Raw genomic sequence first — 24,441 nt, forward strand, 5'->3', positions numbered from 1 at the left:
AATATTATTGAAAATTACAGTAACGATACATACTAATTACTATTTGTGGTTTATCTATTTGAGTAACTATAATAATTATTATACTCAATTTGTGATAAATACGCTTTTTTTTTTAAATTTTATGTGAGTTAATAATTCTGGTTTGAACTGTTTAAAGGCACCCTGTAAATATTGTGCCAAATCGATTGCGTCATCTGCGTCAAAATAAATCACCGCTACCTACTTAAGTATATTGATAACACCATCACCCAGCGTTAACTACTGCCGCATAAACCTCTCATCTGTCTCCATCCATTCTACTCGTCGCCCTATTTTTACTGCTACGTGCTTCCAATTTTATTATTATCGCGATCGACAACGGTTGAATGTAAACGCGTGGCTCTCTCCCACCACCCCACCGCTACTATATGACCTTTTTTATCTACTCGTGATGAATTTTTGCAAGCATTATTATCGACTTAACGTCGGAACCTTTTGAGATATTGAGTTTAGATTTTCACTTAATTGGTACCATTAAAGTAGTGTATAAACTGTATAAGTTTCGTCACTATTATTACTGTATTTTACCACGTTTTTATTAGCTCGTATTCTTGTTTGTCCGGTACAGATTTTTTCTTGTTTGTCCAAGATTTTTAACTATCTTCCCGACTAGCTAGACATTTGAAACTTTTAGAATATATAAGAACACGACGACAATGCACTATTTTAATACTTTTGGCCATCTTTAAGCAGAATTGAATTCATTTTCAGTTAATTCTGTTTTGAATATTTCAGAAAAAATCGTTAAAAGTAATATTCACTACTCACTATTATTGGTTGCTAAGTGGGTCCTAGCAACTAAATTATTAATATATACGTGCGTTACTACGGAAATCAATATGAAATGTCAAAATAACATTTCTGTATTATATAATATTTATTCAGTATTTCTATCAAGTACAATAAAAAGTTTTTATTAATACATATAATTGTCAAGTTTATATGATTCAACAGAAAATTTAAAAACGTGGTATGTAAAAAGTTCTTTTTATCTTGTAATTATTTAGTTATAATTGAATAAAGAGGCAGACAAAATAAAAATAAAACTACTTACTTATATTTTTTACTTAGATATATTGGGAATAGTCAAAACTCTGTAGGTACATATTTCGAATTCATAGACATTGGTTTTAATTGCATTATTAGTATAGGTGTATATTTTACAAACTTTTATTCGTAGTGGACACACAGAGTATAATAATTCGGTTATTTAACATCCTTACAATTATTAAGCTGCGTGATATCGACATTGTTACTAAAGATATGATAACAATTAATCTAAACATACCTGACAGGCTTTTGTCATTGAACTTTCTAGAAGAAAACAACAATGCTCAATAACAATGCTTATGATTGCGTTTTTTCATTGTTTCAGATCGAACGCCTCGCCCAGTATGAGAGACTAGCGGGCGGCGGCGCGGGCACAGGAGCGGGTAGCATAGCGGGCAGCGGCGCGGGTAACGGTGGGTCAGCGGCCGTCCGCAGACGAGGACAGAGGCTCTCGGACTTGGAACGAGTTCAGCACCTCTTCCCCAACGACTTCCTGGCCCTGCACGAGCACGATGTCATTGCTGCTACAGCAGGAACACTTGTAAGTGAATTTAATTGTAAATATTACTAGCAGCCATTAGCTGGTGTAAGTAATTAACGCAGACTTTCATATACTTATTATGTTTAGGTCGGCACCCTACAATAATATGTTCAATATCAGATTTCAATAATAAAATAGCATTGATAACTTAAGAAGGATTTTGCAAAGATACTTATTTTAATTATACTATTATCGCTCACTGTTTTATAAAATATACACACTTACCATTGGCGTGCGGTCTACAGATACTGTGGATGCGGAGCACCCCTAGAAATATTAGATAAATTACTATTTGAAAATATTATATATTGCTTCAGACTTTTACGGTTGGTTAGTAATATTCACGTTACTTTATTATAAATACTACACACTATACTAATTTATCGGCTACTTGCCATAATTCAGTTAGTTGCAAATTCCTATTTAGATATTATGTATTAAATTGTATTGTTCTAACAGCATCCCTATAAGTATATACTAAGGTCATCACACGCCACTGATACTAACACACCGCATATTTATATTTTTAAATTTAATAAGCGGCTATGATCGTAATTGTTAAATATATTGTTAATGTAGCATTCTATCCCTGGGAGATCTCAACTCCACCAAAATCCACGAATATATTCCTCTGAATTTTTACTCTTCCGGAAATATTTTAAAAAGGCACCGATTACCAATAAAACAGATTATACCAGTTAAAATATTGTCTGTATTTAATTTGATAAACCTAAGAAACATTCGTATTTTTTTATAGTTTGCTTATCGCATTGTATGACCTATGAAGGCTATTTGTGTCGATATATGAATCAGTGGCAAGTGGTTCATAGATGCTGTAGATACACAGCATTCCGTTAAAAATAATCGATAAAAAAGTACTAAGTATGTAATAATATGATCAATCAATGGTTAATCTTATTTTAGTTAACTTGGCACGTTAGTTAAGTTAACGACTTAGCGATGTATAAATAATCAAGATTCCGCCAAAACTAAACTAGTCAGAAACCCTAAGTAGGTACATACATATAATATAGCGAATAGTGAGTAGATACTTTTAACAGCCTACTAGCATAGGTTACCGCACGCCACTAATATGAATGTATGGTAAACGGCGTAATCGTTCCTGAACGAGTGGCCAATTTGAATGAGTCAGTACCTATACGTTCTACATCAACATCACTAAAAATATTTGATTTGGATTGATCTTATTCTTAAATAATAAAATTATTATATTTTACTTATCAATGATCCAGTGCAATGATACAATCATTACAATCGAATGATAAATGTTCTAACGATTGACATTATGCTGTGACCAATCTGCACAAATTTTCAAAATACGTCTTTATTTTATTATGCGACTGAAGAAGAAATGAGTTAAACTTTGATTATATATATATAAATTTCTGACTTTTCAGCTATTTTAACATGTTATTTATATGTCAGACATATCAACTAGATACGCATTTTAATCCCCTTTATAGCATTATTAGTTGTAATTAATTGCATCACGAACACGAAAAACATGCATGTTGTAAAACATAGGTACCATAAACTTCTGAAATAACGGTAGAAACAGTGTTAATAACGTTTATTATTTTTAAAACATACACAACTCGTATTGAACGATCTGTATAGAGTATTTTCATACTCTTCAGTAGCTATAATTAAGTCATTTATATCAAAGAGTAACAATCGCTACCAATTTTGGGTAATTATAAAAGAGTTACTGAAACAAGTCGGTAATAATAGAGGCTACGAAATGTATGGCAGCGCTGAGAAGAATGGCGGTTCTTATTAAATTTGATCTCATTAGTCATTATTTTTACATCCACTCTGATTACTTAATTGTTGATTACTTCATTTAGGCATGTAATGAATACAACAAAAAAAATGTTAGTCAACAAAAAAACATCATTTATTTTTCATTACCTACATACTCAATAATGATTAGCATTACCATCATTTGAGAATGTGCCATTAAAGCGGACAAAATTATTCCTGGCCATTATTAAATTATATTGAATAAGTACCTAATACACATTGTGTTTAATTTTAATAAATAATAATTATCAATCTGTCTACTGTAGAGTACTGATTTTCAAACTACCGCCGTGCTTGTGGGTACTCCTTTAAACACTCGTATCCCCTTTTCAGAATCAGATTTGAGAGATTATTTACTTACTTATAATCACAGTATCTATACGCAATTTTTATTTTATAGTATTTCTGATAAAATTATTCTACTGAACTGCAGAATTGTCATATGGGATTCGCAACAAACACTGCACAAATCATTGATGTGTCAAATATTTTTTATGAAAAAGTTAGTGTACCACTGTTTGGGAAACACTGCGTAGAGTATATACTATAAATTTCAGTATTAGGTGTAATAAATTATACCGAAATTCAATACCTGCTCGCGCACTGGTAAAATGTACGCCATTATGCGCTGGTTATATTTTTTACGATAATAGTAACAATTTATTGTACATATCTACTTGATTATAAGGGGTCGTCCATATATGACATCACCTTTTAAGTGGGGAAAGGGTCTGGTGGCATTTTTCTCAGCCGGCACAAATTCCCTTTGATTCAGAAAAAAATAGACCCGATGAAATAATCAAATATTGTATTTTTCTCCGCAGTGATTCTTCGTAAAAGACAGCGCTAGTTTTGTACGTTGTGAGCAAAATTCTTCTCATTATTTAATGAATTCAATGCAAATACTTTTAAGCTGTGAATGTTAGTAGGCGTAACCGAAATGTGTGTAAAAAGGTGACATAATGTTCTGTCAATATAACTTTTAGACGTTCACCTTGATTCAGATTTCAGTGACAAGGTAAAAAAAAAATGGAATCATAATGAAGTTGTTATGCGCCTACCACGTGTTTATTTTAATAAAGATAATTAGTTTTTTCCTGAATTGTGTTGACATTTTATTTGTTATAATTCGTTTCTGTATCAGCAGTCCAAAGTGTATTTTATTGATGAATCCTACAATATGTCTACTGATTTGGTAGTGTAAATATTATTGGCTATTCGTTTTATCATAATGGTTTATTCATAGTTATAGCAAGTAAACAATGTTGATAGCTAGTAAATGTGATGTATAATGGTTTAATTTATATTCTCAATTGATACTGTGTCATGAATTATTATTAGGTAGGTAGGTATTTACTGTTACAGCTATTGGACTGCGTGTGGTGATACCTATTATTTTTTTAGTCAGATAAAATACGATAAGTATTATCTCAAATGATAAAACTTCTTTAATAATATACCCTTATTACTGTAATCATACGACAGAATTTGCATGTAAAATTTAAGATTATCTCAGCCTCATACATTATTTTCAAAGAATTTCGCGTTGATAAAAATACTGTAGTGGTAGAACGCCTTACTCCTGCAGCTACCTCAAATTCATGTATTGTTTTTATTATTGATTAATTTAATAAAACGCATTTTTTAGTACTTATTCCACCATTTTTAGTACATATAAAAGTGGAATTAGTACTACAAAAATTTGCGTTCTATTAAAATAATCAATAATACAATACAGTTCCTCCATGAATTGACAGTTAACACAATAAAAGAAATTATTGTTTTTATGTCATACTTTTTAAATGGAAGGATAACAATAATTATTAGTAAAAAAAACTGTTATGATAAAACCTCATACTCATTGCTTTGTAGCAAAAATGGTAATTTACATATTTACCTACCTAACTTTATTCTACTAAATAATTATGTGACTATAATGAGGTAGGTAATCATAAAAAAATGTTTAATAAATACTTATTTTTATGCTACGAGGGTGGGTCAATAATTCCTTAGAAAAAAGCATTAAAACAGTTTTTATTTTTGTATTTTTTTTTATTTCTCAACATAATCTCCTTGGAGCTCAATACACTTGGTTAGACGTTTCTCAATTTTTTTTAAACCGTCAGAAAAATAAGTTTTCGGAAGGTCCTCAAAATAAGCATTTGTCCGATCGATGACTTCTTCATTTGAAAAAAAACGTTGTCCACTTAGCCATTTTTTTAAGTTTGGGAAAAGGAAAAAGTCACTGGGGGCTAAATCTGGCGAATACGGTGGGTGGTCGACCAATTCGAACTTCAATTCTTCAATTTTAGCCATTGATCGTAAACATGTGTGAACACGGGCATTGTCCTGATGAAAGAGGATTTTTTTCCTGTTTAAATGAGGCCGTTTTTCTTCAATTTTGTTTTTTAGCTGGTCCAATAAAGATGCATAATAATCCCCTGTTATTGTTTTTCCTTTTTCCAAATAGTCAACGAAAATAATTCCACGTGCATCCCAAAATACAGTAGCCATAACCTTACCAGCTGATTTTACGGTTTTCGCCTTCTTTGGACATGGTTCGCCTTTCGCAATCCACTGCTTTGACTGTTCTTTCGTCTCGGGAGTATAGTGGTGTATCCATGTTTCATCTACAGTCACAAAGCGACGAAAAAATTCATCCGGATTGCGTTGCATGAGCGACAACAGGGCTTTAGAGGCCACCACCCTATTGCGTTTATTGTCGACTGTGAGCAAACGCGGCACCCATCTTGCAGAAATTTTTTTCATGCCCAATTTGTCATGTAAAATAGAAATGACGCTACCTTTTGAGATCCCTGTAACCTCAATTATCTCACTCAACTTTAATCTTCGGTCACTTAACACCATATCGTGGATTTTATTGATCATTTCTGGTGTAGTCACCTCTACAGGACGTCCTGAGCGTGGTTCATCCTTTGTTGATGTACGACCACGTTTAAATTCATTTAACCAGTTATAAATAGTTGCAAGTGAAGGAGCAGATATGCCGTGAACTAAATCCAACTCATTTTTTATTTCCTTTGCTGTTAACCCTTTTATATTAAAATGTTTAATAACAGCTCTAAACTCAATTTTCTCCATTTTTGTAAACAAGCAAATTTTTTTTTTAAATGTACGAAAATAAAAAACAACAACCCGACCAATCTGATTGAAACTTCGCAGCATACTGAATCGGTAGTGCCGCTGCATGAAAACAAACCGCTTACAGTACTAGTCGCGCCACCTGTCGGCTTTTCTAAGGACTTATTGACCCACCCTCGTATTAACTGTCTGTGATGAAAAACAGTGTATTAATTAAAATAAAACACAATAATATTATGTAGTATCCTCAATAATCAGTTGACGATGTCATATTGAAGCGGAAGAAACCGTCATTGATTATTAAGTGGTAAGTAAATCACAATAGCATAAAGTAAGTACTGCATATTAATGTGTTTTATTTTAATTAATAAATATAAATTATTATATTGGTATACCTATATACAACTTCGTAAGTAAGCAGATGCACAGGCGCAGGGCGCAGAACTAAGATTATCCTGAAATGGCAATGGACAAAGCAATTAAATATGCCTTCAAAATTATTGGGGGCTCTTAATTGATTTTGTACTAATATGCATAACACACAAACATGCAACAGCATTTCACGCAGAAACGGAAATAATATTATTACAGAGATTGCATATTTAATATTGATTAAAAATAAGATTCCATTAAATTGATTCAGATTTCCTGCAAATTTGCAATTTAATACGATAATAATTATGTTTACAACATAATTATCGCTCAATTTGTAAGTCATGAAAATTAATTCGTGTCAAAAATATTTAAATGCAAATATGTAGTTTGAATCTTTGGCACCACTATCTTAAACTACTGATCTACCTTCATAATTCGTATTGAATAACACATTCGTTTTTTGGGAGATGATTATGGGTTTTATGTCGTGTCCAAAATGGCGATTGCAACGACGGTAGGCATATAATTTGTAGACACCGTGGGCAATGTGTAATTTGGCTGGCGTTTTTCGTTAATTAGAGAATATTCCAACCCAGTATCTTCCATCTGCCGTAGGCCGTTCGCCCACGCGTCCTCATTCCTTAGAATCAATTGTTATAAACATCTCCTTAACTCTTCAGTATACCAACGACACTCGAGCTTTGCAAAGTGCTTCTTGCCAATACCGCTCAAACGGCAAATTCGTATTATTTAAACGTCTTAAAAGTACATTTAAAAATAAGCTAATAATGTTTCTGAGAATCACTCATAGATCTCGCCATCTAGTTCGTGTCTAGTATGAAAAACATCGCGCTTAACTGTCTGAGTCTGATGGCATTAATATGAATTGAACGAGAGACGCACCTTCGAATTGTATAGTAACATTCGTCATAAACAGTTATAATCATTGTTTTTTATTCATTATAAGTCAGCCAGAACGTTATTCGGCGTCTATTATTTGGCCTAAACCTATTACTAGGTACTGATCCGTAAAATGTGTTTAGAATTTTACTGTAACCCAGTGTTCCACCGATCCGCGAGTTTCGCTATACGATACCTGTTTCAGTGTTGTCAATTCTCATTGAAGTCACTGCACTTGATTAATTGTTATTGCAGTGTATATCAGTTAATATATCGCATACCACAAAGGCGATATTTGGTTTGACGTTGCTATTGATAGTTTCCTCATCAATTGAAAAGCTGTTTTAGCTGATTTGTAATTTAGATGTACAACCAAATGCATTCTATTCACGGGCACTCTGTGCGTATATTATTACAATAGTGTTGTTTCTATATGCAAAGCAGGAACCGTCGGCTGATCACCAGAAGATAAATTGATATGTTCATTAGTAGTCAGATTTGATATGCTTAAGCCGCCACACCCATTCGTGTAGAAAATTGTTATTGTCGGTACATCATTACAACATCATAATGAAGTCCAAAGCAGAGAAAAAAATCGTAGTTGTAATTAAGCGAAGAAAGGTAATAATGAACTGCATTTTACACTTACCGCGTCATTAATAAACCATCACTCTAAATTCATTTATATCAATGTCATTTTTCACAAAGGCTAGTTTAAGACAGAAGATTATAGACACCTTTTAATGCAGCTTTAAGCTCTTCATTAAAATTATTATAAATTAAGTAATGAGTACCAAGACGTTTCCTCAGCAACATTGCATCAGTATATGTATAAATATTTAAAAAAATGTTCTCACAAATAATAATGATATTTTAATTCATTTAATATAATATATTTATTAATTAATATTTTACAACACAATTGAAAGACATTTAGTCTAAAGCAGAACCTTAGGCATAAAGTCCACTAAAGCAGGCTTGCGGGGCGCTCGCGCATTTTCTATGTGAATCATCGAAAATACAACGTAATTAAATACGCCAGCGCACACTGGATTTGACGACGCATTGTGCCCGCCTGCCCCATGAGTCACCGTTTTTTGGCTTCTCAGCGATACGAATTAACGAAAATACAACGTAGTCCATTCATTGAACACGGCAAGCAAAATCACGCTCCTCGAAGCGTCGTCGATAGACGGGCGAGAAGCCATTACTTAAGAACAGTGAACTCTTTGTTTAGTGATTGCGTGTCCGATATTAATTACAAGCCCCGAGAAATTTAATAATATTTTTATTGCTTTGTTATGAGAGACGCTGATAATAATAAGTATTTTGTGCTCCTTGAGCCCCTTATTACATAGGTGAAGGGTAATGCGCGGGTGGGAGGGGGCCTACTCAGTAGTGAGCGCACCGAACGCTTTTTTGGTGGGCTTTATGCCTTACTGTTACTGTTATTAAAAATTGAAAATCGCCAAGGGTGCACAATATATACTTTTTTTAAAACTTCTTAATAATTATCGATTAAATTGCGTAATATGGAGATGTGTGAATCAATTACTGCATAATATTGCTATGGTTTTCTAAGTTTATTATACGTTCCATATTTCTGGCGTAATCGTCAATAATAATTGTTGTTTGTAGTATTGTGCAAGCATATTTTGTTAAACCAAATATTGTAACATAAAAATATTTTTACTACACCCGAAAGAAATGTATGACTATAAGAAAATATGACTTTATGTATAGAATTTATATGGTTAGAACAGGGAACTCAGAAATATATAGAACGAACAAAAATATCAAGAACACCCACGGTTGTTGTATTGCCAACTTTTATCTAAATAAATCCTTGCATCAATCCAGTCGATCAGAAGCGTTTCTGCGTTTAGCTTGATTTCTATACCCACCTAAATAAGAAAACGCTTGAATTTCTTCTATTCTAAAGACACTTAAACAGCCAATGCAACTATTATACATTATGCTGTATGATAGATATAATTTATGTTTATAATTCTCCATAATAGTGCGATGTCGCTTAGGATAATTCGGCTTCGTAAGGACCGTTGTTAATGGCGTGTAATTTAAGACGTTTCCCATAATATCTCTATTAAGTACCTACCCATATGCTAGACGTATTGTGAGTAAACCCTTTAATGCAATTAAGGAACGATTGCCTATTATTATATTTCATTTTTCGATAATTACCAAAATAAGCTTCAAGCACGTTACTCAACTTGGCTTGATAACTTGATTTGACTCGTTGTTTGATGCTTAAAAACCACGTCAATTAAGGCCGCTGCCTCTGAAAAGCTTTTGAAATGCATTATGGAACTTAGGACCGGATAAAGTTTACATAAGTACCTAATACACCGCAAATGATTTTTTTACATGAATGGTCAATATAAATTATCATAATGAAAAACAGAAGACGTTAAAATATACCTACCATTATTATTAGAGCAGGGTCATCACTCGTCATATCGAAAGAAAGTATCGATACCTTTTAACGACATAATGAAACCTTCGTAATTGCAAGAACGTCATTAATAAAATTTATTTAACCTGACGCCACTTGTTAATCTTACCTTGATTAATTTCAAAAGCTTGCTTCTCTCCAGTAGCAAAATTTAAAAAAAAATCACAATTAACGTACGCTCATTTTGCATGATTCATAGTCATACCGGTAGATTAAAGAATAACAACACTCACAAGGAGAGTGAAATATCTAAGTTAGTTCGAATTTCCGTCAGTTCAACTTTCTCAAATTTATTTAAAATATATTATAATATTATGTTTGTTTCTGAGTTTTTTTTTAATATTATGTATTTCCAATAATCTAAATCTAACATTCTTATTTTTTTGAAATATTTATTTTTGAATAATAAATACCTATGCATAAAATTTAGATACTATGTGAACGAAACACATGCCGTAAAATATGTATTAGGTACGTGTGATGGATACACTGCACTAATGTTTTATAACACCATATTCACGCAATAAATAGATTTCTTTTTACAGAAAAATGTTTCGTGAAATGTCTTGTTTAGTATCTAGCTATTGGTTGTATTACCTTCGTATATACATACACAATTGTATCTTGTTATTTATTACGTACATTGCTTGTTTACAGAAGACCAAAGCCCTCCTGCGAAAGCGCCCAAGCCTCGAAGCAGCAGTAGGCGCCGGTGTAAGTGGATTGATCGGGGGTGGAAGTCCTTCAACTGGTCGCCAATTCCTGATGGAGGCTCCATGCACCCTTGCCGCGGCGCAGGCCGTACTTCCAGCGGCGTCTCCTAACACTCACTCACAGGATCGCCACCTGTTCCTCTTCACCGACCTGCTCCTCGTGGCCAAGTCGCGCGGCAACAACTCTTTCAAATTAAAGGTTTGTATTTTTATCAAAACACTTATTTTTTTCTTTTAATCACGGATTCTTTAATAGAAGGTTGACTATCATTCGATATATTGTATCGGATAATGTTGGTAGTTATCTAAATCCAGGATATACATAATATTATACATTTGGAATTAATAATTGATGAATCAGTTTTAGCGTCCGGATTTTAATTTTCTGTATCTTTGTCAAAAATTTACATTGTAGGTATATAATACTTTGTGCCTGAAGATGGTTGCTGAAATCGATTCTTATAAAATAGTACAAAATTTTCATCAATTAGAATTTAATCAAAATTCAATCTAGATCTACAATCGTTAGTAGCAAGTTTATAATACATAGGAGAAGATATATCGAACTATTAGTATTCCATTTTTGATAGCGATGGTAGATTGATATAATTGATAAATATTTTTTAATAGGTAGGTACATTGCAAATAGCGGACTATTGTTGATGTTCTAAATTTGTCAATGATGGTTAATTTTATATAGAAATACTTAGGTTTGTAACAATAATACATTGCGATTTATCTCAAAGCGGCACTGGCAAATAAATCACATTTTATAAATTATCACGATGTCCACCAAATAAATGCCGAATCTCTTGAAAAAGTATTTTTAAGATACACGGTTTTATCTCGTAACATATGCATCCTTTTTATTTTTAGGCCGTTTTGAAATTCGTATAAAAATTCTTTCTGTTTATCTTATTTAAGATGCAGCATTCTTTCTAACGGTTTCGTATGTCTTGGATGTTCGAAGAATTCCATGCACCAGGAACGCTGGCTGAACCAGAATATCCCGAAAATAAACTCACACTATAAACACGTCACACGTGCATTTCGTTAGGTGTTTATACAGCAGTCTTATATTATGCGTTCAGCCGTTGCACCCAAAAGTGCATTCTTGAAATTCTCATATTTTTATACATGCATTTCCGTATATTATTATAGAATCATTACTGAAAATATAATTTCGCGATCTTTGTATTACCAACTGTATGTAATGTATAAGTCTCACGGTTAATCTATTTTTAGTAGTAATCTATGTACCTATTGGGGTTTGCAATTCCGGGATCTCGCTTTTTATTAATCCTGAAACCTCAGGATTACGTGATTTGATTTCATGATAATTTGATCTGATATAAGAGATTGTTGTGAACTAAAGAGCAATCTAAATATTGTATAAAAATAGCTAGTTTCTCAAAATAGCAGTACCTATAAAAAAAAATATGACGTCCTTATAAGTTAAATTACATCGAGCTTTTTATTATATATAAATTTATATGGTTATAACCTATAATCTACCTAAGCCCTCGTTCACATCGCGCATTTTGACTCGCGCGCATTCCAGGTACATATGACCTCATTGAGCCGTCCACACGCACTCACGCTGTGACGGCTGTCGCGCTCGGTCGAGATACATGTAACCTTATTGAGACGTCCACATGCACTCGCAGCTAGACACGCACCATGTGAACTAGGTCTAAGTAAATTATTCAAAAAAAAAACATTGTTATTTTTTTGTTCATTATAAAGTGGTTTCCGCAAAAAAAAACCTCATTCAGTTCGGCCATTGAGCCATAATAATTCAGCGACTATATCGCTTTCCCGGATCATATTCTTATGTTGTGACGTAAGTAACAGGTACGTATTTATTATTCGTATGATAAATGAAGTTGTTACCTTGAAAACGTCTGCTATCATTATAAATTAAAATCAATGATTGGCGAAATGTGTATTACAAATTTCAACGACACGTGTTGAGTGCAGTAATGGCATTTCGGTTGTTCATGTTGACATTGCGTTTATTTGCTGTTATTTAACATCCGCTGAAAATGTTACGATTGCACTTTGCTTTATTATGTACAAACTCGAACTCGTAATACCATTTTATGCATCGTGAAAGTGGAGCTGTACATCCTAAATATTTTACTACATTTGGTTTTTTATATTTGTAAAATAAATTGACATTGCATTTCGAAAATGGTAAAAGAAAAATTAGTTCGAAATGCCAAATAACAAACGCGTTAAAATTGACTTTTATCAGATTTATTGCTGAATTTGTATAAGTACCTACTTCGCGAAAATTTTGACGATGAAAGTGTCTGAATTTAACTCGTGTAGGTACCTAATGTAGGCCGTATATGATATATTTTGATTCCACGTTTGTTTAACATTTATTTGTTTACTGTATGATACGAGGGTGGGTCAATAATTCCTTAGAAAAAAGCATTAAAACAGTTTTTATTTTTGTATTTTTTTTTTATTTCTCAACATAATCTCCTTGGAGCTCAATACACTTGGTTAGACGTTTCTCAATTTTTTTTAAACCGTCAGAAAAATAAGTTTTCGGAAGGTCCTCAAAATAAGCATTTGTCCGATCGATGACTTCTTCATTTGAAAAAAAACGTTGTCCACTTAGCCATTTTTTTAAGTTTGGGAAAAGGAAAAAGTCACTGGGGGCTAAATCTGGCGAATACGGTGGGTGGTCGACCAATTCGAACTTCAATTCTTCAATTTTAGCCATTGATCGTAAACATGTGTGAACACGGGCATTGTCCTGATGAAAGAGGATTTTTTTCCTGTTTAAATGAGGCCATTTTTCTTCAATTTCGTTTTTTAGCTGGTCCAATAAAGATGCATAATAATCCCCTGTTATTGTTTTTCCTTTTTTCAAATAGTCAACGAAAATAATTTCACGTGCATCCCAAAATACAGTAGCCATAACCTTACCAGCTGATTTTACGGTTTTCGCCTTCTTTGGACATGGTTTGTCTTCGCAATCCACTGCTTTGACTGTTCTTTCGTCTCGGGAGTATAGTGGTGTATCCATGTTTCATCTACAGTCACAAAGCGACGAAAAAATTCATCCGGATTGCGTTGCATGAGCGACAACAGGGCTTTAGAGGCCACCACCCTATTGCGTTTATTGTCGACTGTGAGCAAACGCGGTACCCATCTTGCAGAAATATTTTTCATGCCCAATTTGTCATGTAAAATAGAAATGACGCTACCTTTTGAGATCCCTGTAACCTCAATTATCTCACTCAACTTTAATCTTCGGTCACTTAACACCATATCGTGGATTTTATTGATCATTTCTGGTGTAGTCACCTCTACAGGACGTCCTGAGCGTGGTTCATCCTTTGTTGATGTACGACCACGTTTAAATTCATTTAACCAGTTATAAATAGTTGCAAGTGAAGGAGCAGATATGCCGTGAACTAAATCCAACTCATTTTTTATTTCCTTTGATGTTAACCCTTTTATATTAAAATGTTTAATAACAACTCTAAACTCAATTTTCTCCATTTTCCATTTTTCCATTTTCCACAAGCAATTTTTTTTTTAAATGTACGAGAAACACACAACAACCCGACCAATCTGATTGAAACTTCGCAGCATACTGAATCGGTAGTGCCGCTGCATGAAAACAAACCGCTTACAGTACTAGTCGCGCCACTTGTCGGCTTTTCTAAGGACTTATTGACCCACCCTCGTATATCAGCGGTCGAAATGGAAAACTTTACCAACGGGAGCGTTAGAATGATAATTTGCCGAAAATATTAAAGTGCGTAAAATTTTTAAACGCCTAACATTCTACTGAAAATCGGACACATAAAGTTGTCAATGCCGTAAGCTAAAATAATCTCATTTACACAAAATATACTATTGAAAATTTCATTATCCTCTTTTCTTATTTTATCTATCGCCCGTAAGCAGTGGATGATTCGTCTAGTGACTAGTCTCACGGATCATCACTACTAGTGCTTATAAATAATATCGTTTTATTGATTAATTTAGTAATAACTTAGGTACAATATATATACAGACCCCGAAAATATTGGAAATGTAACATAAATTAACTTCGAAGATATCGAAGATTTCACAAACCGGAGTCCATTTCGGACATTGGTCAACACATAAAAAAACACTTATCACTTTATTCATAATTCATTATATAACGTTATTTGTGGTTGAATTACAAGTAGTAAATATTTATTGTATTTTAATGTCATGGTGATTATTAATTTTCTTCCAATGGTATTTTTTTAACAAACTTGTGAATCCATCAGCGTTCAATTGGTTCAGTACCCATCCCTGATATTTGCGTTTTTGTTGATGTGATGATATTAGCATCTTACAAAAAATCAAAAAATAAAGACTTCGTGAATCTTTTTTGACTTTTCTACAAACCGTTACAGTAAGTACATACTTATTAAATTTCCAACATATTGCGTGTGAAAATAGGCGTTTTTGCTGAAATAAAAACGAGAAACTCCCTTGTATATTAACTTTGTCTATGTATCCTGCATTAAGGTACCTATATTGATATTTTTGATGGACTAATGTATATTATTATTATATCCGTAACTAATATAGACATCGCTCATCTTTCCTTACGCTGTTATAAAACGTATCCGCGAGGAAATAATATGGCGCACAAAAGTCGTGCAATTGCTTTGCGAAATGATGCGACCACTGACCCGCCAAAAAAGTTTCAGTCGCCAAAAAGTTGGTAGGTACTGTATGTTTTTCTTACATTCGTAATCAAGTTATTATAATACTTATTCGTTGCATTGTCATTTGTGTCATCTAAGCATTTATCGCAACAATTCTTACAAATAAGAAAACACGCATACACCTACATAATAATATTATAATACTTATAGATACAAATTATAATGTAAATTTATGAACACATTCGAATTGGGCGGGCGTTTTTGAATATTTTTACGTAGGTATATATATTAATGGACAATAAAGATAATACAGAAGGAATAGTCCAACCACTAAGTTAAGTATAGAATATATAGTATGTAATTGCTTTATGCGTTAATATGAATCAGGAATAAAGTGTCATTATCCGGGTATAACAAATACCCACCTATTATAAAATAAACAAACCACATACGCTTACTCTTCAAATTGTGGAACTGTAAACTTTCAATTAGATTTGCTAGATGGTACGATATTATGTTTGTTTTGTTTATAACGATTTGCTCATCTTGTTGATATAGTAAACATTAGGATGAATTTGAGATAAATATTCAGGTTTCTGATCCCGCGTTTCATCAGTGATAATCATTCTGTTGATTCAATTCGAATCAATATACAAGCTTTAGGAAGCGAAACAACTTGTATTATTTATAATCTAATTCATCTATATGTCAAAATCAATCTTATGTAGTTATTTACAATTCACAAATTAACATATTGATACCATCGATCGGCTGAGCAGATTCATAGATCCACCAGTATAAGTTGTCCGCTGAGTGAGGGCGCTACATGCTTTTGACATTTGACATTATTATCATTCAAAACTTTTTATACTGGGATGAGTTTAGTTCTAAATTCGAATTTGAAAGTGGGAAGAGATTCTGATTGAGGGAAGGGGGGGTTTAATATATGTACCTATATGTAAATGTTATTATTTGTGAGCTTGTTACAGGCTTCTCATTGTACCCTACTTTTCGTTAATTATCATATGAATCTTATAAACGTGTCAGTAATACATTGCTAGTAAATTGTGTAGATATTCCTAAACTATAAGAAAGTTTAAAGCAGGGGTAGTCAACCTTTTTATACCGCCCACTTTTGTATCTCTGTTAGTAGTAACATTTTCTAACCGCCCACCGGTTCCACAATAATGGTGATTTATAAAGTAGGGAAGTAACTTTACTTTATAAAATTTACAGCAAGTTAAAGCATATAATAATTAGGTACTTACCAAATCAGTTTATATCAGACTTTCGCTAAGTTTGGCAGAATAAATCTTTATAAAACAACTTACTGTAGTTAAATCTATCTTTTTCTTTTTGCTTTGCATACATAGAAACATGAAGTCTCATTAAATTACATTTAATTAATTAAATGATATTATTATTAATGATGAAATTATTGTTTTCGTCCAATCGCACTATAGCGCCATTTAGTTTCACTTTAAGTTTGTCCACACTGGCAACAAGTTGCTGACAACCTCATTAAATTTCACGATAATTATCAAAATTTGTTTGACCAAAAATTATTTTAATCGAAATTTAATGAGGTTGCCAGCAACTTGTTGCCAATGTGGACACGGCATTACGTAACGTGACTTAAACTTATGCGAGGGCGATACAAGTAGTATATTTTCTGAAATTTAAATTGTCACGGGGAATATTATGAAACATAATGAAAATTTTTAAAACCCCCACCGTCCACCATGAAAGCTGGAACGCCCCACTAGTGGGCGGTAGGGACCAGGTTGACAACCCCTAGTTTAAAGGGACATGTTAACAAATAAGAATATGTATGAAAATATAGTATTAGTGGGGGTTTTATATATGTGAATGCCTGAGGCACTGAAAGGTTTGGAGCCCCCTTACATAAATCTTGCCAACACAATAAACCGCAATTGAGTATTAATTCAACAACAGCTACGTTGACATGATGTTCATGGTGTATTAATTAAATTTTCTACACTCAGATTGTAAAATATACGCATATCCGCCGCCGCCTCTTATGAAAAACCGCCATACAGTTTATTTGGCTAAAGAATACGTTTATTAACAGTTCTTTCATTTTTTCTACTGTGTTCACATCATGTGTACATTATCACAAATCTATTAATGAATGATGTTATTATTGTAATTTTCAGGAAGCTGTCCGTCTGTCGGAGATGTGGGTGGCGGCCGGCAACGCTGACACCAGCTTCATGCTGGGCTGGCCAGGATCCGGAGCGCCCACCAACTCCTCTCCCCCCACCACCTACATCGTCACATACCCCACACAAGCTGCCAGAGATTCATGGCTTAGGTAAAACAAAATTTCAACCTACATAACTATTTAGTATAATATCTACCTAAAACTATTACGTAAAACTATTACGTAAAACTATTAATTACAGAACCTAACTGTTTAAATTTCATGAAATTGTAATATAAAATAATGAATTAACTTTAAAGTCAAAGTATTTTTTCTACCATAGCTGTACTAGGAATATCCAGTGATAGAATACGGAAGATGCGATTTAATACAATTTACTAATATTTTGCATTTTACAGTGACACTTACTTATCTAAAATCAATAAATAGACAGCAATATTTATTTGATTCACATAATGACAACTTCCAATAATTGAAACTGATTCATTCAACATGATAATCTAATTATTTTTTTATGATTATAATACCTATTAATTTATCTTTGTAATTTTTGAATATTACAGTGAATTTAAAAAAACCTCGATTTGTATAAAAAAATTAAAATACATATACATATACAAAAGACAGAGCGTTTTCGTCACTTATCATCATCATCAGCTGGATGAAGGCCTCTCCTAGCTCCCTCCACTCTTCTCGGTCCCTAGTTTGTCACTGCCACGTACATCCACCGAATTTTATGAGTTCGTCTGTCCAGCGGATTTTAGGGCGTATATATCACATTATGATTATTTAAAATTAATTTTGTCCTAATTATTTATTTTCAGAAAAATACAAAATGCTCTCAACTCACAGCTGACCTTTGAACCGAAGACAACAAACATCCAAATTGTATACAAGGACAGCACAAATGGAATAGAATTCGTAAGTTGCGACTGTATTCCCTTATTACTTTAAATGCTATGTTAAATAAGTCAAATAACGACATAATATTTAATTAAGCCATGTTTGCATAAAAATAAATCATCGAAATACATCTATTCAAAATATAATTTGACATTCATCAGGTGAGATATTATGTGTTTATTATAATAAGTACCTACGTATGAAATCTGATTTCCAATTTTATTTTGATAGGGCAAAACATTGTCGGTTACACCAGAGATGACAACGGCAATGGTCATCCGACAAGCGTTACAACTCGTTCAAGGAGGTGTCGTAACGGAAAATGGATCATCATGGGGGCCAGCGAGAGACTTCTGTTTATGGGCAAAAGCATCAAGAGAATCTACATCTATCCCGCTCATCGGTTGTGAAAGACCCCATGCCATACAGGTTAGTTATTAATTAACAATAACTATTTTTTAACTCCATATGCATAGTGTCAACGGATTTAATATGGATGACAATCGCATATTCATTCACACAATTCCATGACTCAAAAATAGATAACTAATACAATTTATTTGATTAGAACTATAAATGCTTCATATATATACAGTACCTAATGATACATATTTCACCCACAGAACAGATAAGATTGAAATGTTAATAGCCAGTCGCCACGGACCAAGGTTTTGAAGCCGGGTTCGATTTATTACTTTCAGGTCAGGTCATAAACCCAAGTAACACAAAACACGCTGAGCGTCCTCAAATATCACCAATAGTGTCACAATCTTTAATGTACCTATATTAGGTATCATAACTATTGAAAATAACATATTCTTTAACATGTGTTTAGGTTTATTCCATATTGTTCCAAACACAATATAATTATAGACCTTGTTACAATCTCACCCAGAAGACAACTCGCTTCTCATTTGTGTTCCCTGTTGATCCCATATTCAGTGCTATGCTAGCGGCAGGCTGAGGGTCAGCTACGACAATGAAATTTGCAAAGTTATAACATCAGAATGCAGAGCTTCAGAAGGGCACTGTCGGTAGATTTACCTGAGATTAATTGTCGTAGTGTTATATTTTTTCCATTGTTGTCACGTCATGTATCCAATAAAAATATTATACAAGTTTGATATAAGTAATTCAATTTAAAATCAGTCAAATCAGAATTAACCGTAAGTATATTTTTTTTTCAGATGGCAAGAATACGTCAGACATTGTCAAATGAAGAAGGCTTTGATTTAGAACACGTCAACTCAAGAAACAACCCATGTGGAATGATCTTCGAGTTAAGAAAAATTAACAAGAATATTGCTAAACCGTAAGTATCTTCACAATGTGTCAACGTAATGTAGCTTATAAATTATGCTAATGAAGTATTCATCTACAGTGTGTTTTGTGAGATTTCTGACTATTAATGCAAATTGTTTTATTTTTCTTTAGGAAAACACCTTTAAAGCTATTCAAGGGAGTTTCATCAGGCAAGCTATTCGGAGTAGCGTTAGGCAGACTGTGCGTGAATGGAGTGCTGCCTCCGACAGTTCTTACCATGTTACGAGCAGTCCACCGTCGAGGACCACTCACGCAAGGAATCTTCCGGAAAAGTGCTAACGTCAGGGCACTAAAACATTTAAGAGAAAAGGTAAAAATATTCGAAACACAATTTTCCTCATTATGTATGTATTATGTAAAACTTAAATTGATATGCTGACATTGGACCAGGGTAAATTAAAAAAAAATGTTGAAAACCCAAAAAGATGTACTTATCTTAATGACAGTCCATTTTTCATATTATTAATCACTCCATCATTGTGAAAATAGCTGAAAATAGTACCAATGTAAATATAATACGAATTTTTTGCTAACAATGTTTTGCATTTGACAGGTTGACAGTATGGGAGTCAATGGTGCAAGATGTCCAGAATTAGACAGCGCTCCTGTCCTGCTTGTGGCTTCTCTCTTGAAAGATTTTCTAAGAAGTTTACCTCAACCACTGATGTGTGACACCTTCTATCCAGGATGGATATCTATACTTGGTAAGATGTTGAGAATTTTTTTAGTTTCCATGTTTGCTCTCTAGCAAGGCATAATTTTTAATGTGGTGTATATAATTATATTATAATGTCACTGCCATGACATGGATTGAGACCCATTATGGAGTAGATAGTGGTAGAGTGTGCTTCTAAGCCCATTGATCGCGGGTTTGAATCCCACATCAGATGAAATTCACATTTTGTTTTTAATGCGTGTTTGATCCAGAACAAGAATCCCACAAATTTGAATAATTGTTGACAACAGTTCTTTGTGTTTTCTTTCAACCTTTTTGCATATTTTACCCTTATTAAAAACTAAAACTGTTTTATTTTTGTTACAGGATTGACTTCACAAGAAAAGATTCTATCCATGCGCTCTCTATTATTGAAGTTACCGAAGCCCCATTATAATTTGCTCTCTCACTTCATTGCCCTTCTGCAAGCGATAGCAAGAAAATCATCCATCAATCTGATGTGCCCCATGAATTTGGCTGTCTGCGTCGGGCCTAGTCTCTTATGGCCTACCCATCCCTGTGAGACCGCTCCCAAAGCTGTGCCCCTATTGATTGAACTACTTATCATTCATGCGGAAACGCTCTTCGGACCTCAAGTGAATAGCATTTTTGGCAAGGGTAGTCCAGAACCGTCGGCAAGCTTGTCATTGGATTCCGGCGCTGAAGAAAGCGACAGCCTGCACTCCGTAGGTCTATCACTGGACTCGCTGGATCTCACCTGTCCACGCAAAGAGAAACTCTCTTTGAGTCGAGATTCAGGATTAACTCTTTCCGAAGACGATTCCAACAGTAACGGAGGAAACAGTCCCGCCCCTCGAAACGGTCAAGTTCAGCAAGTTTTACCCCAAACCGGAATTCGGATGCATCAAGCACAGAAAGTCTACGCTAAATGTTATACGACGGATTTACAAAATGTCACCGGGCTCCCGAAAGCGACCATCGGTAATTATGATGTAGCCAGAAAACGGAATATGTTTGCAAAAAGCAATGATGTGGATATCTACGGCAGGAAAATTGCTAGTGAAAATATATATGGTACCAATGCTGATGTCAAAAAAACTATTGAGTCTCAGCAAAAAATTTATAACGCAATAACTGCACAAAATCATTACAACTCGAATTACCATGATGCGCAAGGAATTTATGGAACTGCTAACCAAACTAATAATATGAATAATAATAGAATCGTACAAAATGGACTTCAGTCAAATACTTCTCTGGCACATAATAATAACTCATCCCCTTCAAAATACCTTACCGGATATGAACCTGAAAAACCACCAAGATTAGGTCTCTCTCGAGCTACTAGAAGTGCTAAGGTGCAGAGTATGCATGTTGAAAATGCTAATCAACATAACCTTTCTCCGGCTAGATTATATTGCAGAGCGAAAAGCTCTGAAGACTTATTAGAAAGACGTAACGATAGAGTAGTCGAGAATATCTATGGGACGAGAGGAAGTCAAGAAAATATCTACGGAAATGTAAACTACGACAATAGACAACGCCATATTAGACCAAAGTTACAAAAGAGTCAAACGCAATTCGATTCTGAGAAATTAAATCCTTCATTACAAAGTTATTCCAGAGTTTACGGCGGTTGGGAAGAACGAGTTTCAAAACTTACAAATAATAGTCCGTACAAAAATGAGTCCTCGTATTCGAAGGATGCTTTTCTAAATAATTCAAATGAAACTCCTCCTGAAAACATTTATGATGCGGCTCCCGGAATGTCCAAACGAATGGTGCATCATCAGCAGGACTGCGGCCAACCGCCGAATTCGACAGTTTTCACTAGAAAAGATTGGTCACGGCAAGCATCCAGAACAAAAAGCTTAGAAGTATCCGCACCTGATGATGTCTACCTGCCGGGAGATTACCATGCGGAAGAAGATAATCAGAATATGCCTATATACCTGTCAAGAAATGAGATAACTCCGATAAATCAAGAATTGCGAGGCGGAAATTCAAATCAAAGACATGGAAATCAGTGCAAGATGAGAAGTGTAGATCCTGCTCATGTTTGTACAAAAAACTGTTCATCGTTAAATATGCACAATGATATTAGTGATCTACAGAAAAACCAAGGTAATCCTCTGCAAAATTCTCACAGTATGAAAAATATTCCGCAAAATTGTCGTACAGTTGAAACCAAAAAATGTTCTCCGGTTTCCAAAATGAATACCCGGAAAGTTAACAATACTAAATTTGATAAAAACCCCTATGGAAATAAATTAGTACACTCAAAATCGTTAGCTAATATTGTTCTCCATAGTAATTCAAGCAGTAATGACACTCTCTATCAGCCTTCCAATAAATATATGTCACATGATTCACCAGCAAGCAGTGAAAACTCTGCATCCAACCATTACAGCTCCGAATATTCCGATCATATTTATGGAACCGCTCGGCATATAGACGTGTTCTGTGAAAACATTTACGGCAGGATGGGAAGCCGCGACGCGATTTATTCTTCTGATATTTATACTGCAAAGCCTACATCCGTAGGCAATATCAACAAATCTGAGAATGATCATCAAAACTCTTTAAATAATTCTCCCGATCATAAAATTTATGACGGAAATATAGGCAGAAATCTTCCAATACCGCCACCCGTCCCACCGCGGAAAGGTTCGCATAATAGTCCCTTGAAAAATTTACCACCTGTTCATCTCATTAATGATGATAGAAAGACAAGATCCAAGTCGACATCTTCACATAGAGAGCCTTCACAAGAGGCGAAGACAATTCATTCTTTAAGTGACGAAAACACTCATGTCAACCTACGGGCTCCGATTACCAGTTACCACATGGGAAAATCAGAAAAGTTTATATTAGCTCTTGAAGATTCTGGTACAGACACGGAATCTGAATCATATGTCTGAGGTCTCTCTAGTTTATGGATAATGTTGTTTATGTACAAGTTTTAATGTAAAATATATCTTATAAGAATAGTTCTTCAATATTGTATGTTACGTTATAAATAAGTACCATTATTTTGTATTCATTTTAATCATCATGACATTAATATTAAAATTATAATGTATTAAGAAAATGTCGATTATTAATGTTATTCGATAGGTAACATAATTTTCACTTAGGAATATTGTAATAGGTATTGATATAAAAATGATAGTCATTTTGTGCTATCGCTATCACATTTAAAAAATTAGGAATTTTGTAGTACACAATATTAAAATTTTTGAGAAGTATTAATTATTTTCGTTGAATCATTTGCTTTTTATACATATCTATAATTATTAGTCCTATTAAGCAAATGGACTTACAAACTGAAAACAATTTGCCATATCAATGTTTCAAAGATTTATATTAAATAAATAGAATAATTATTGTTAATATATATTATTTTTTTTTGTTTTTGATAATAAGAAATATATTACGTTTATATTTTAATTCAAGATATTTTGTTTATGTTTAAATTCTGTATGTACAGTTTTAATTATAACCTAAGTTAATGTAATATAATATTATATTTAATTATCTTTATTAATATTATGAATCTATATCAATATCAATAATATTCAATGTGTCATTAGTTAATTACCTACCCATGTGTATATAAAATATATAAAAAATAAATCTTTTGCTATCTACAATTTGGCATTTT

The 24,441-nt window shown here is 33.6% G+C and overlaps 1 protein-coding gene across 1 annotated transcript in view; it reads left to right on the forward strand.

Annotated features, from left to right (window-relative positions):
* Window positions 1–24,032, forward strand: part of LOC147067962 (uncharacterized) — a 296,594-nt gene extending 272,562 nt beyond the window's left edge. The window contains exons 3-11 of the mRNA XM_085953059.1: window positions 1,415–1,630; window positions 10,962–11,216; window positions 17,868–18,025; window positions 18,700–18,796; window positions 19,010–19,207; window positions 19,966–20,090; window positions 20,213–20,411; window positions 20,655–20,805; window positions 21,144–24,032. Of these exons, the coding sequence (XP_085809185.1) occupies window positions 1,415–1,630; window positions 10,962–11,216; window positions 17,868–18,025; window positions 18,700–18,796; window positions 19,010–19,207; window positions 19,966–20,090; window positions 20,213–20,411; window positions 20,655–20,805; window positions 21,144–23,698 (3,954 nt within the window). The 3' untranslated portion in view covers window positions 23,699–24,032. The remainder of the gene's footprint in view (window positions 1–1,414; window positions 1,631–10,961; window positions 11,217–17,867; window positions 18,026–18,699; window positions 18,797–19,009; window positions 19,208–19,965; window positions 20,091–20,212; window positions 20,412–20,654; window positions 20,806–21,143) is intronic.
* Window positions 24,033–24,441: the final 409 nt, after the last annotated feature.

The sequence above is a fragment of the Rhyacophila brunnea genome, unplaced genomic scaffold (genome assembly GCF_057557595.1).
Source record: "Rhyacophila brunnea isolate RB1 unplaced genomic scaffold, BYU_Rbru_1.0 scaffold_3, whole genome shotgun sequence".
Classification (NCBI taxonomy): domain Eukaryota; kingdom Metazoa; phylum Arthropoda; class Insecta; order Trichoptera; family Rhyacophilidae; genus Rhyacophila; species Rhyacophila brunnea.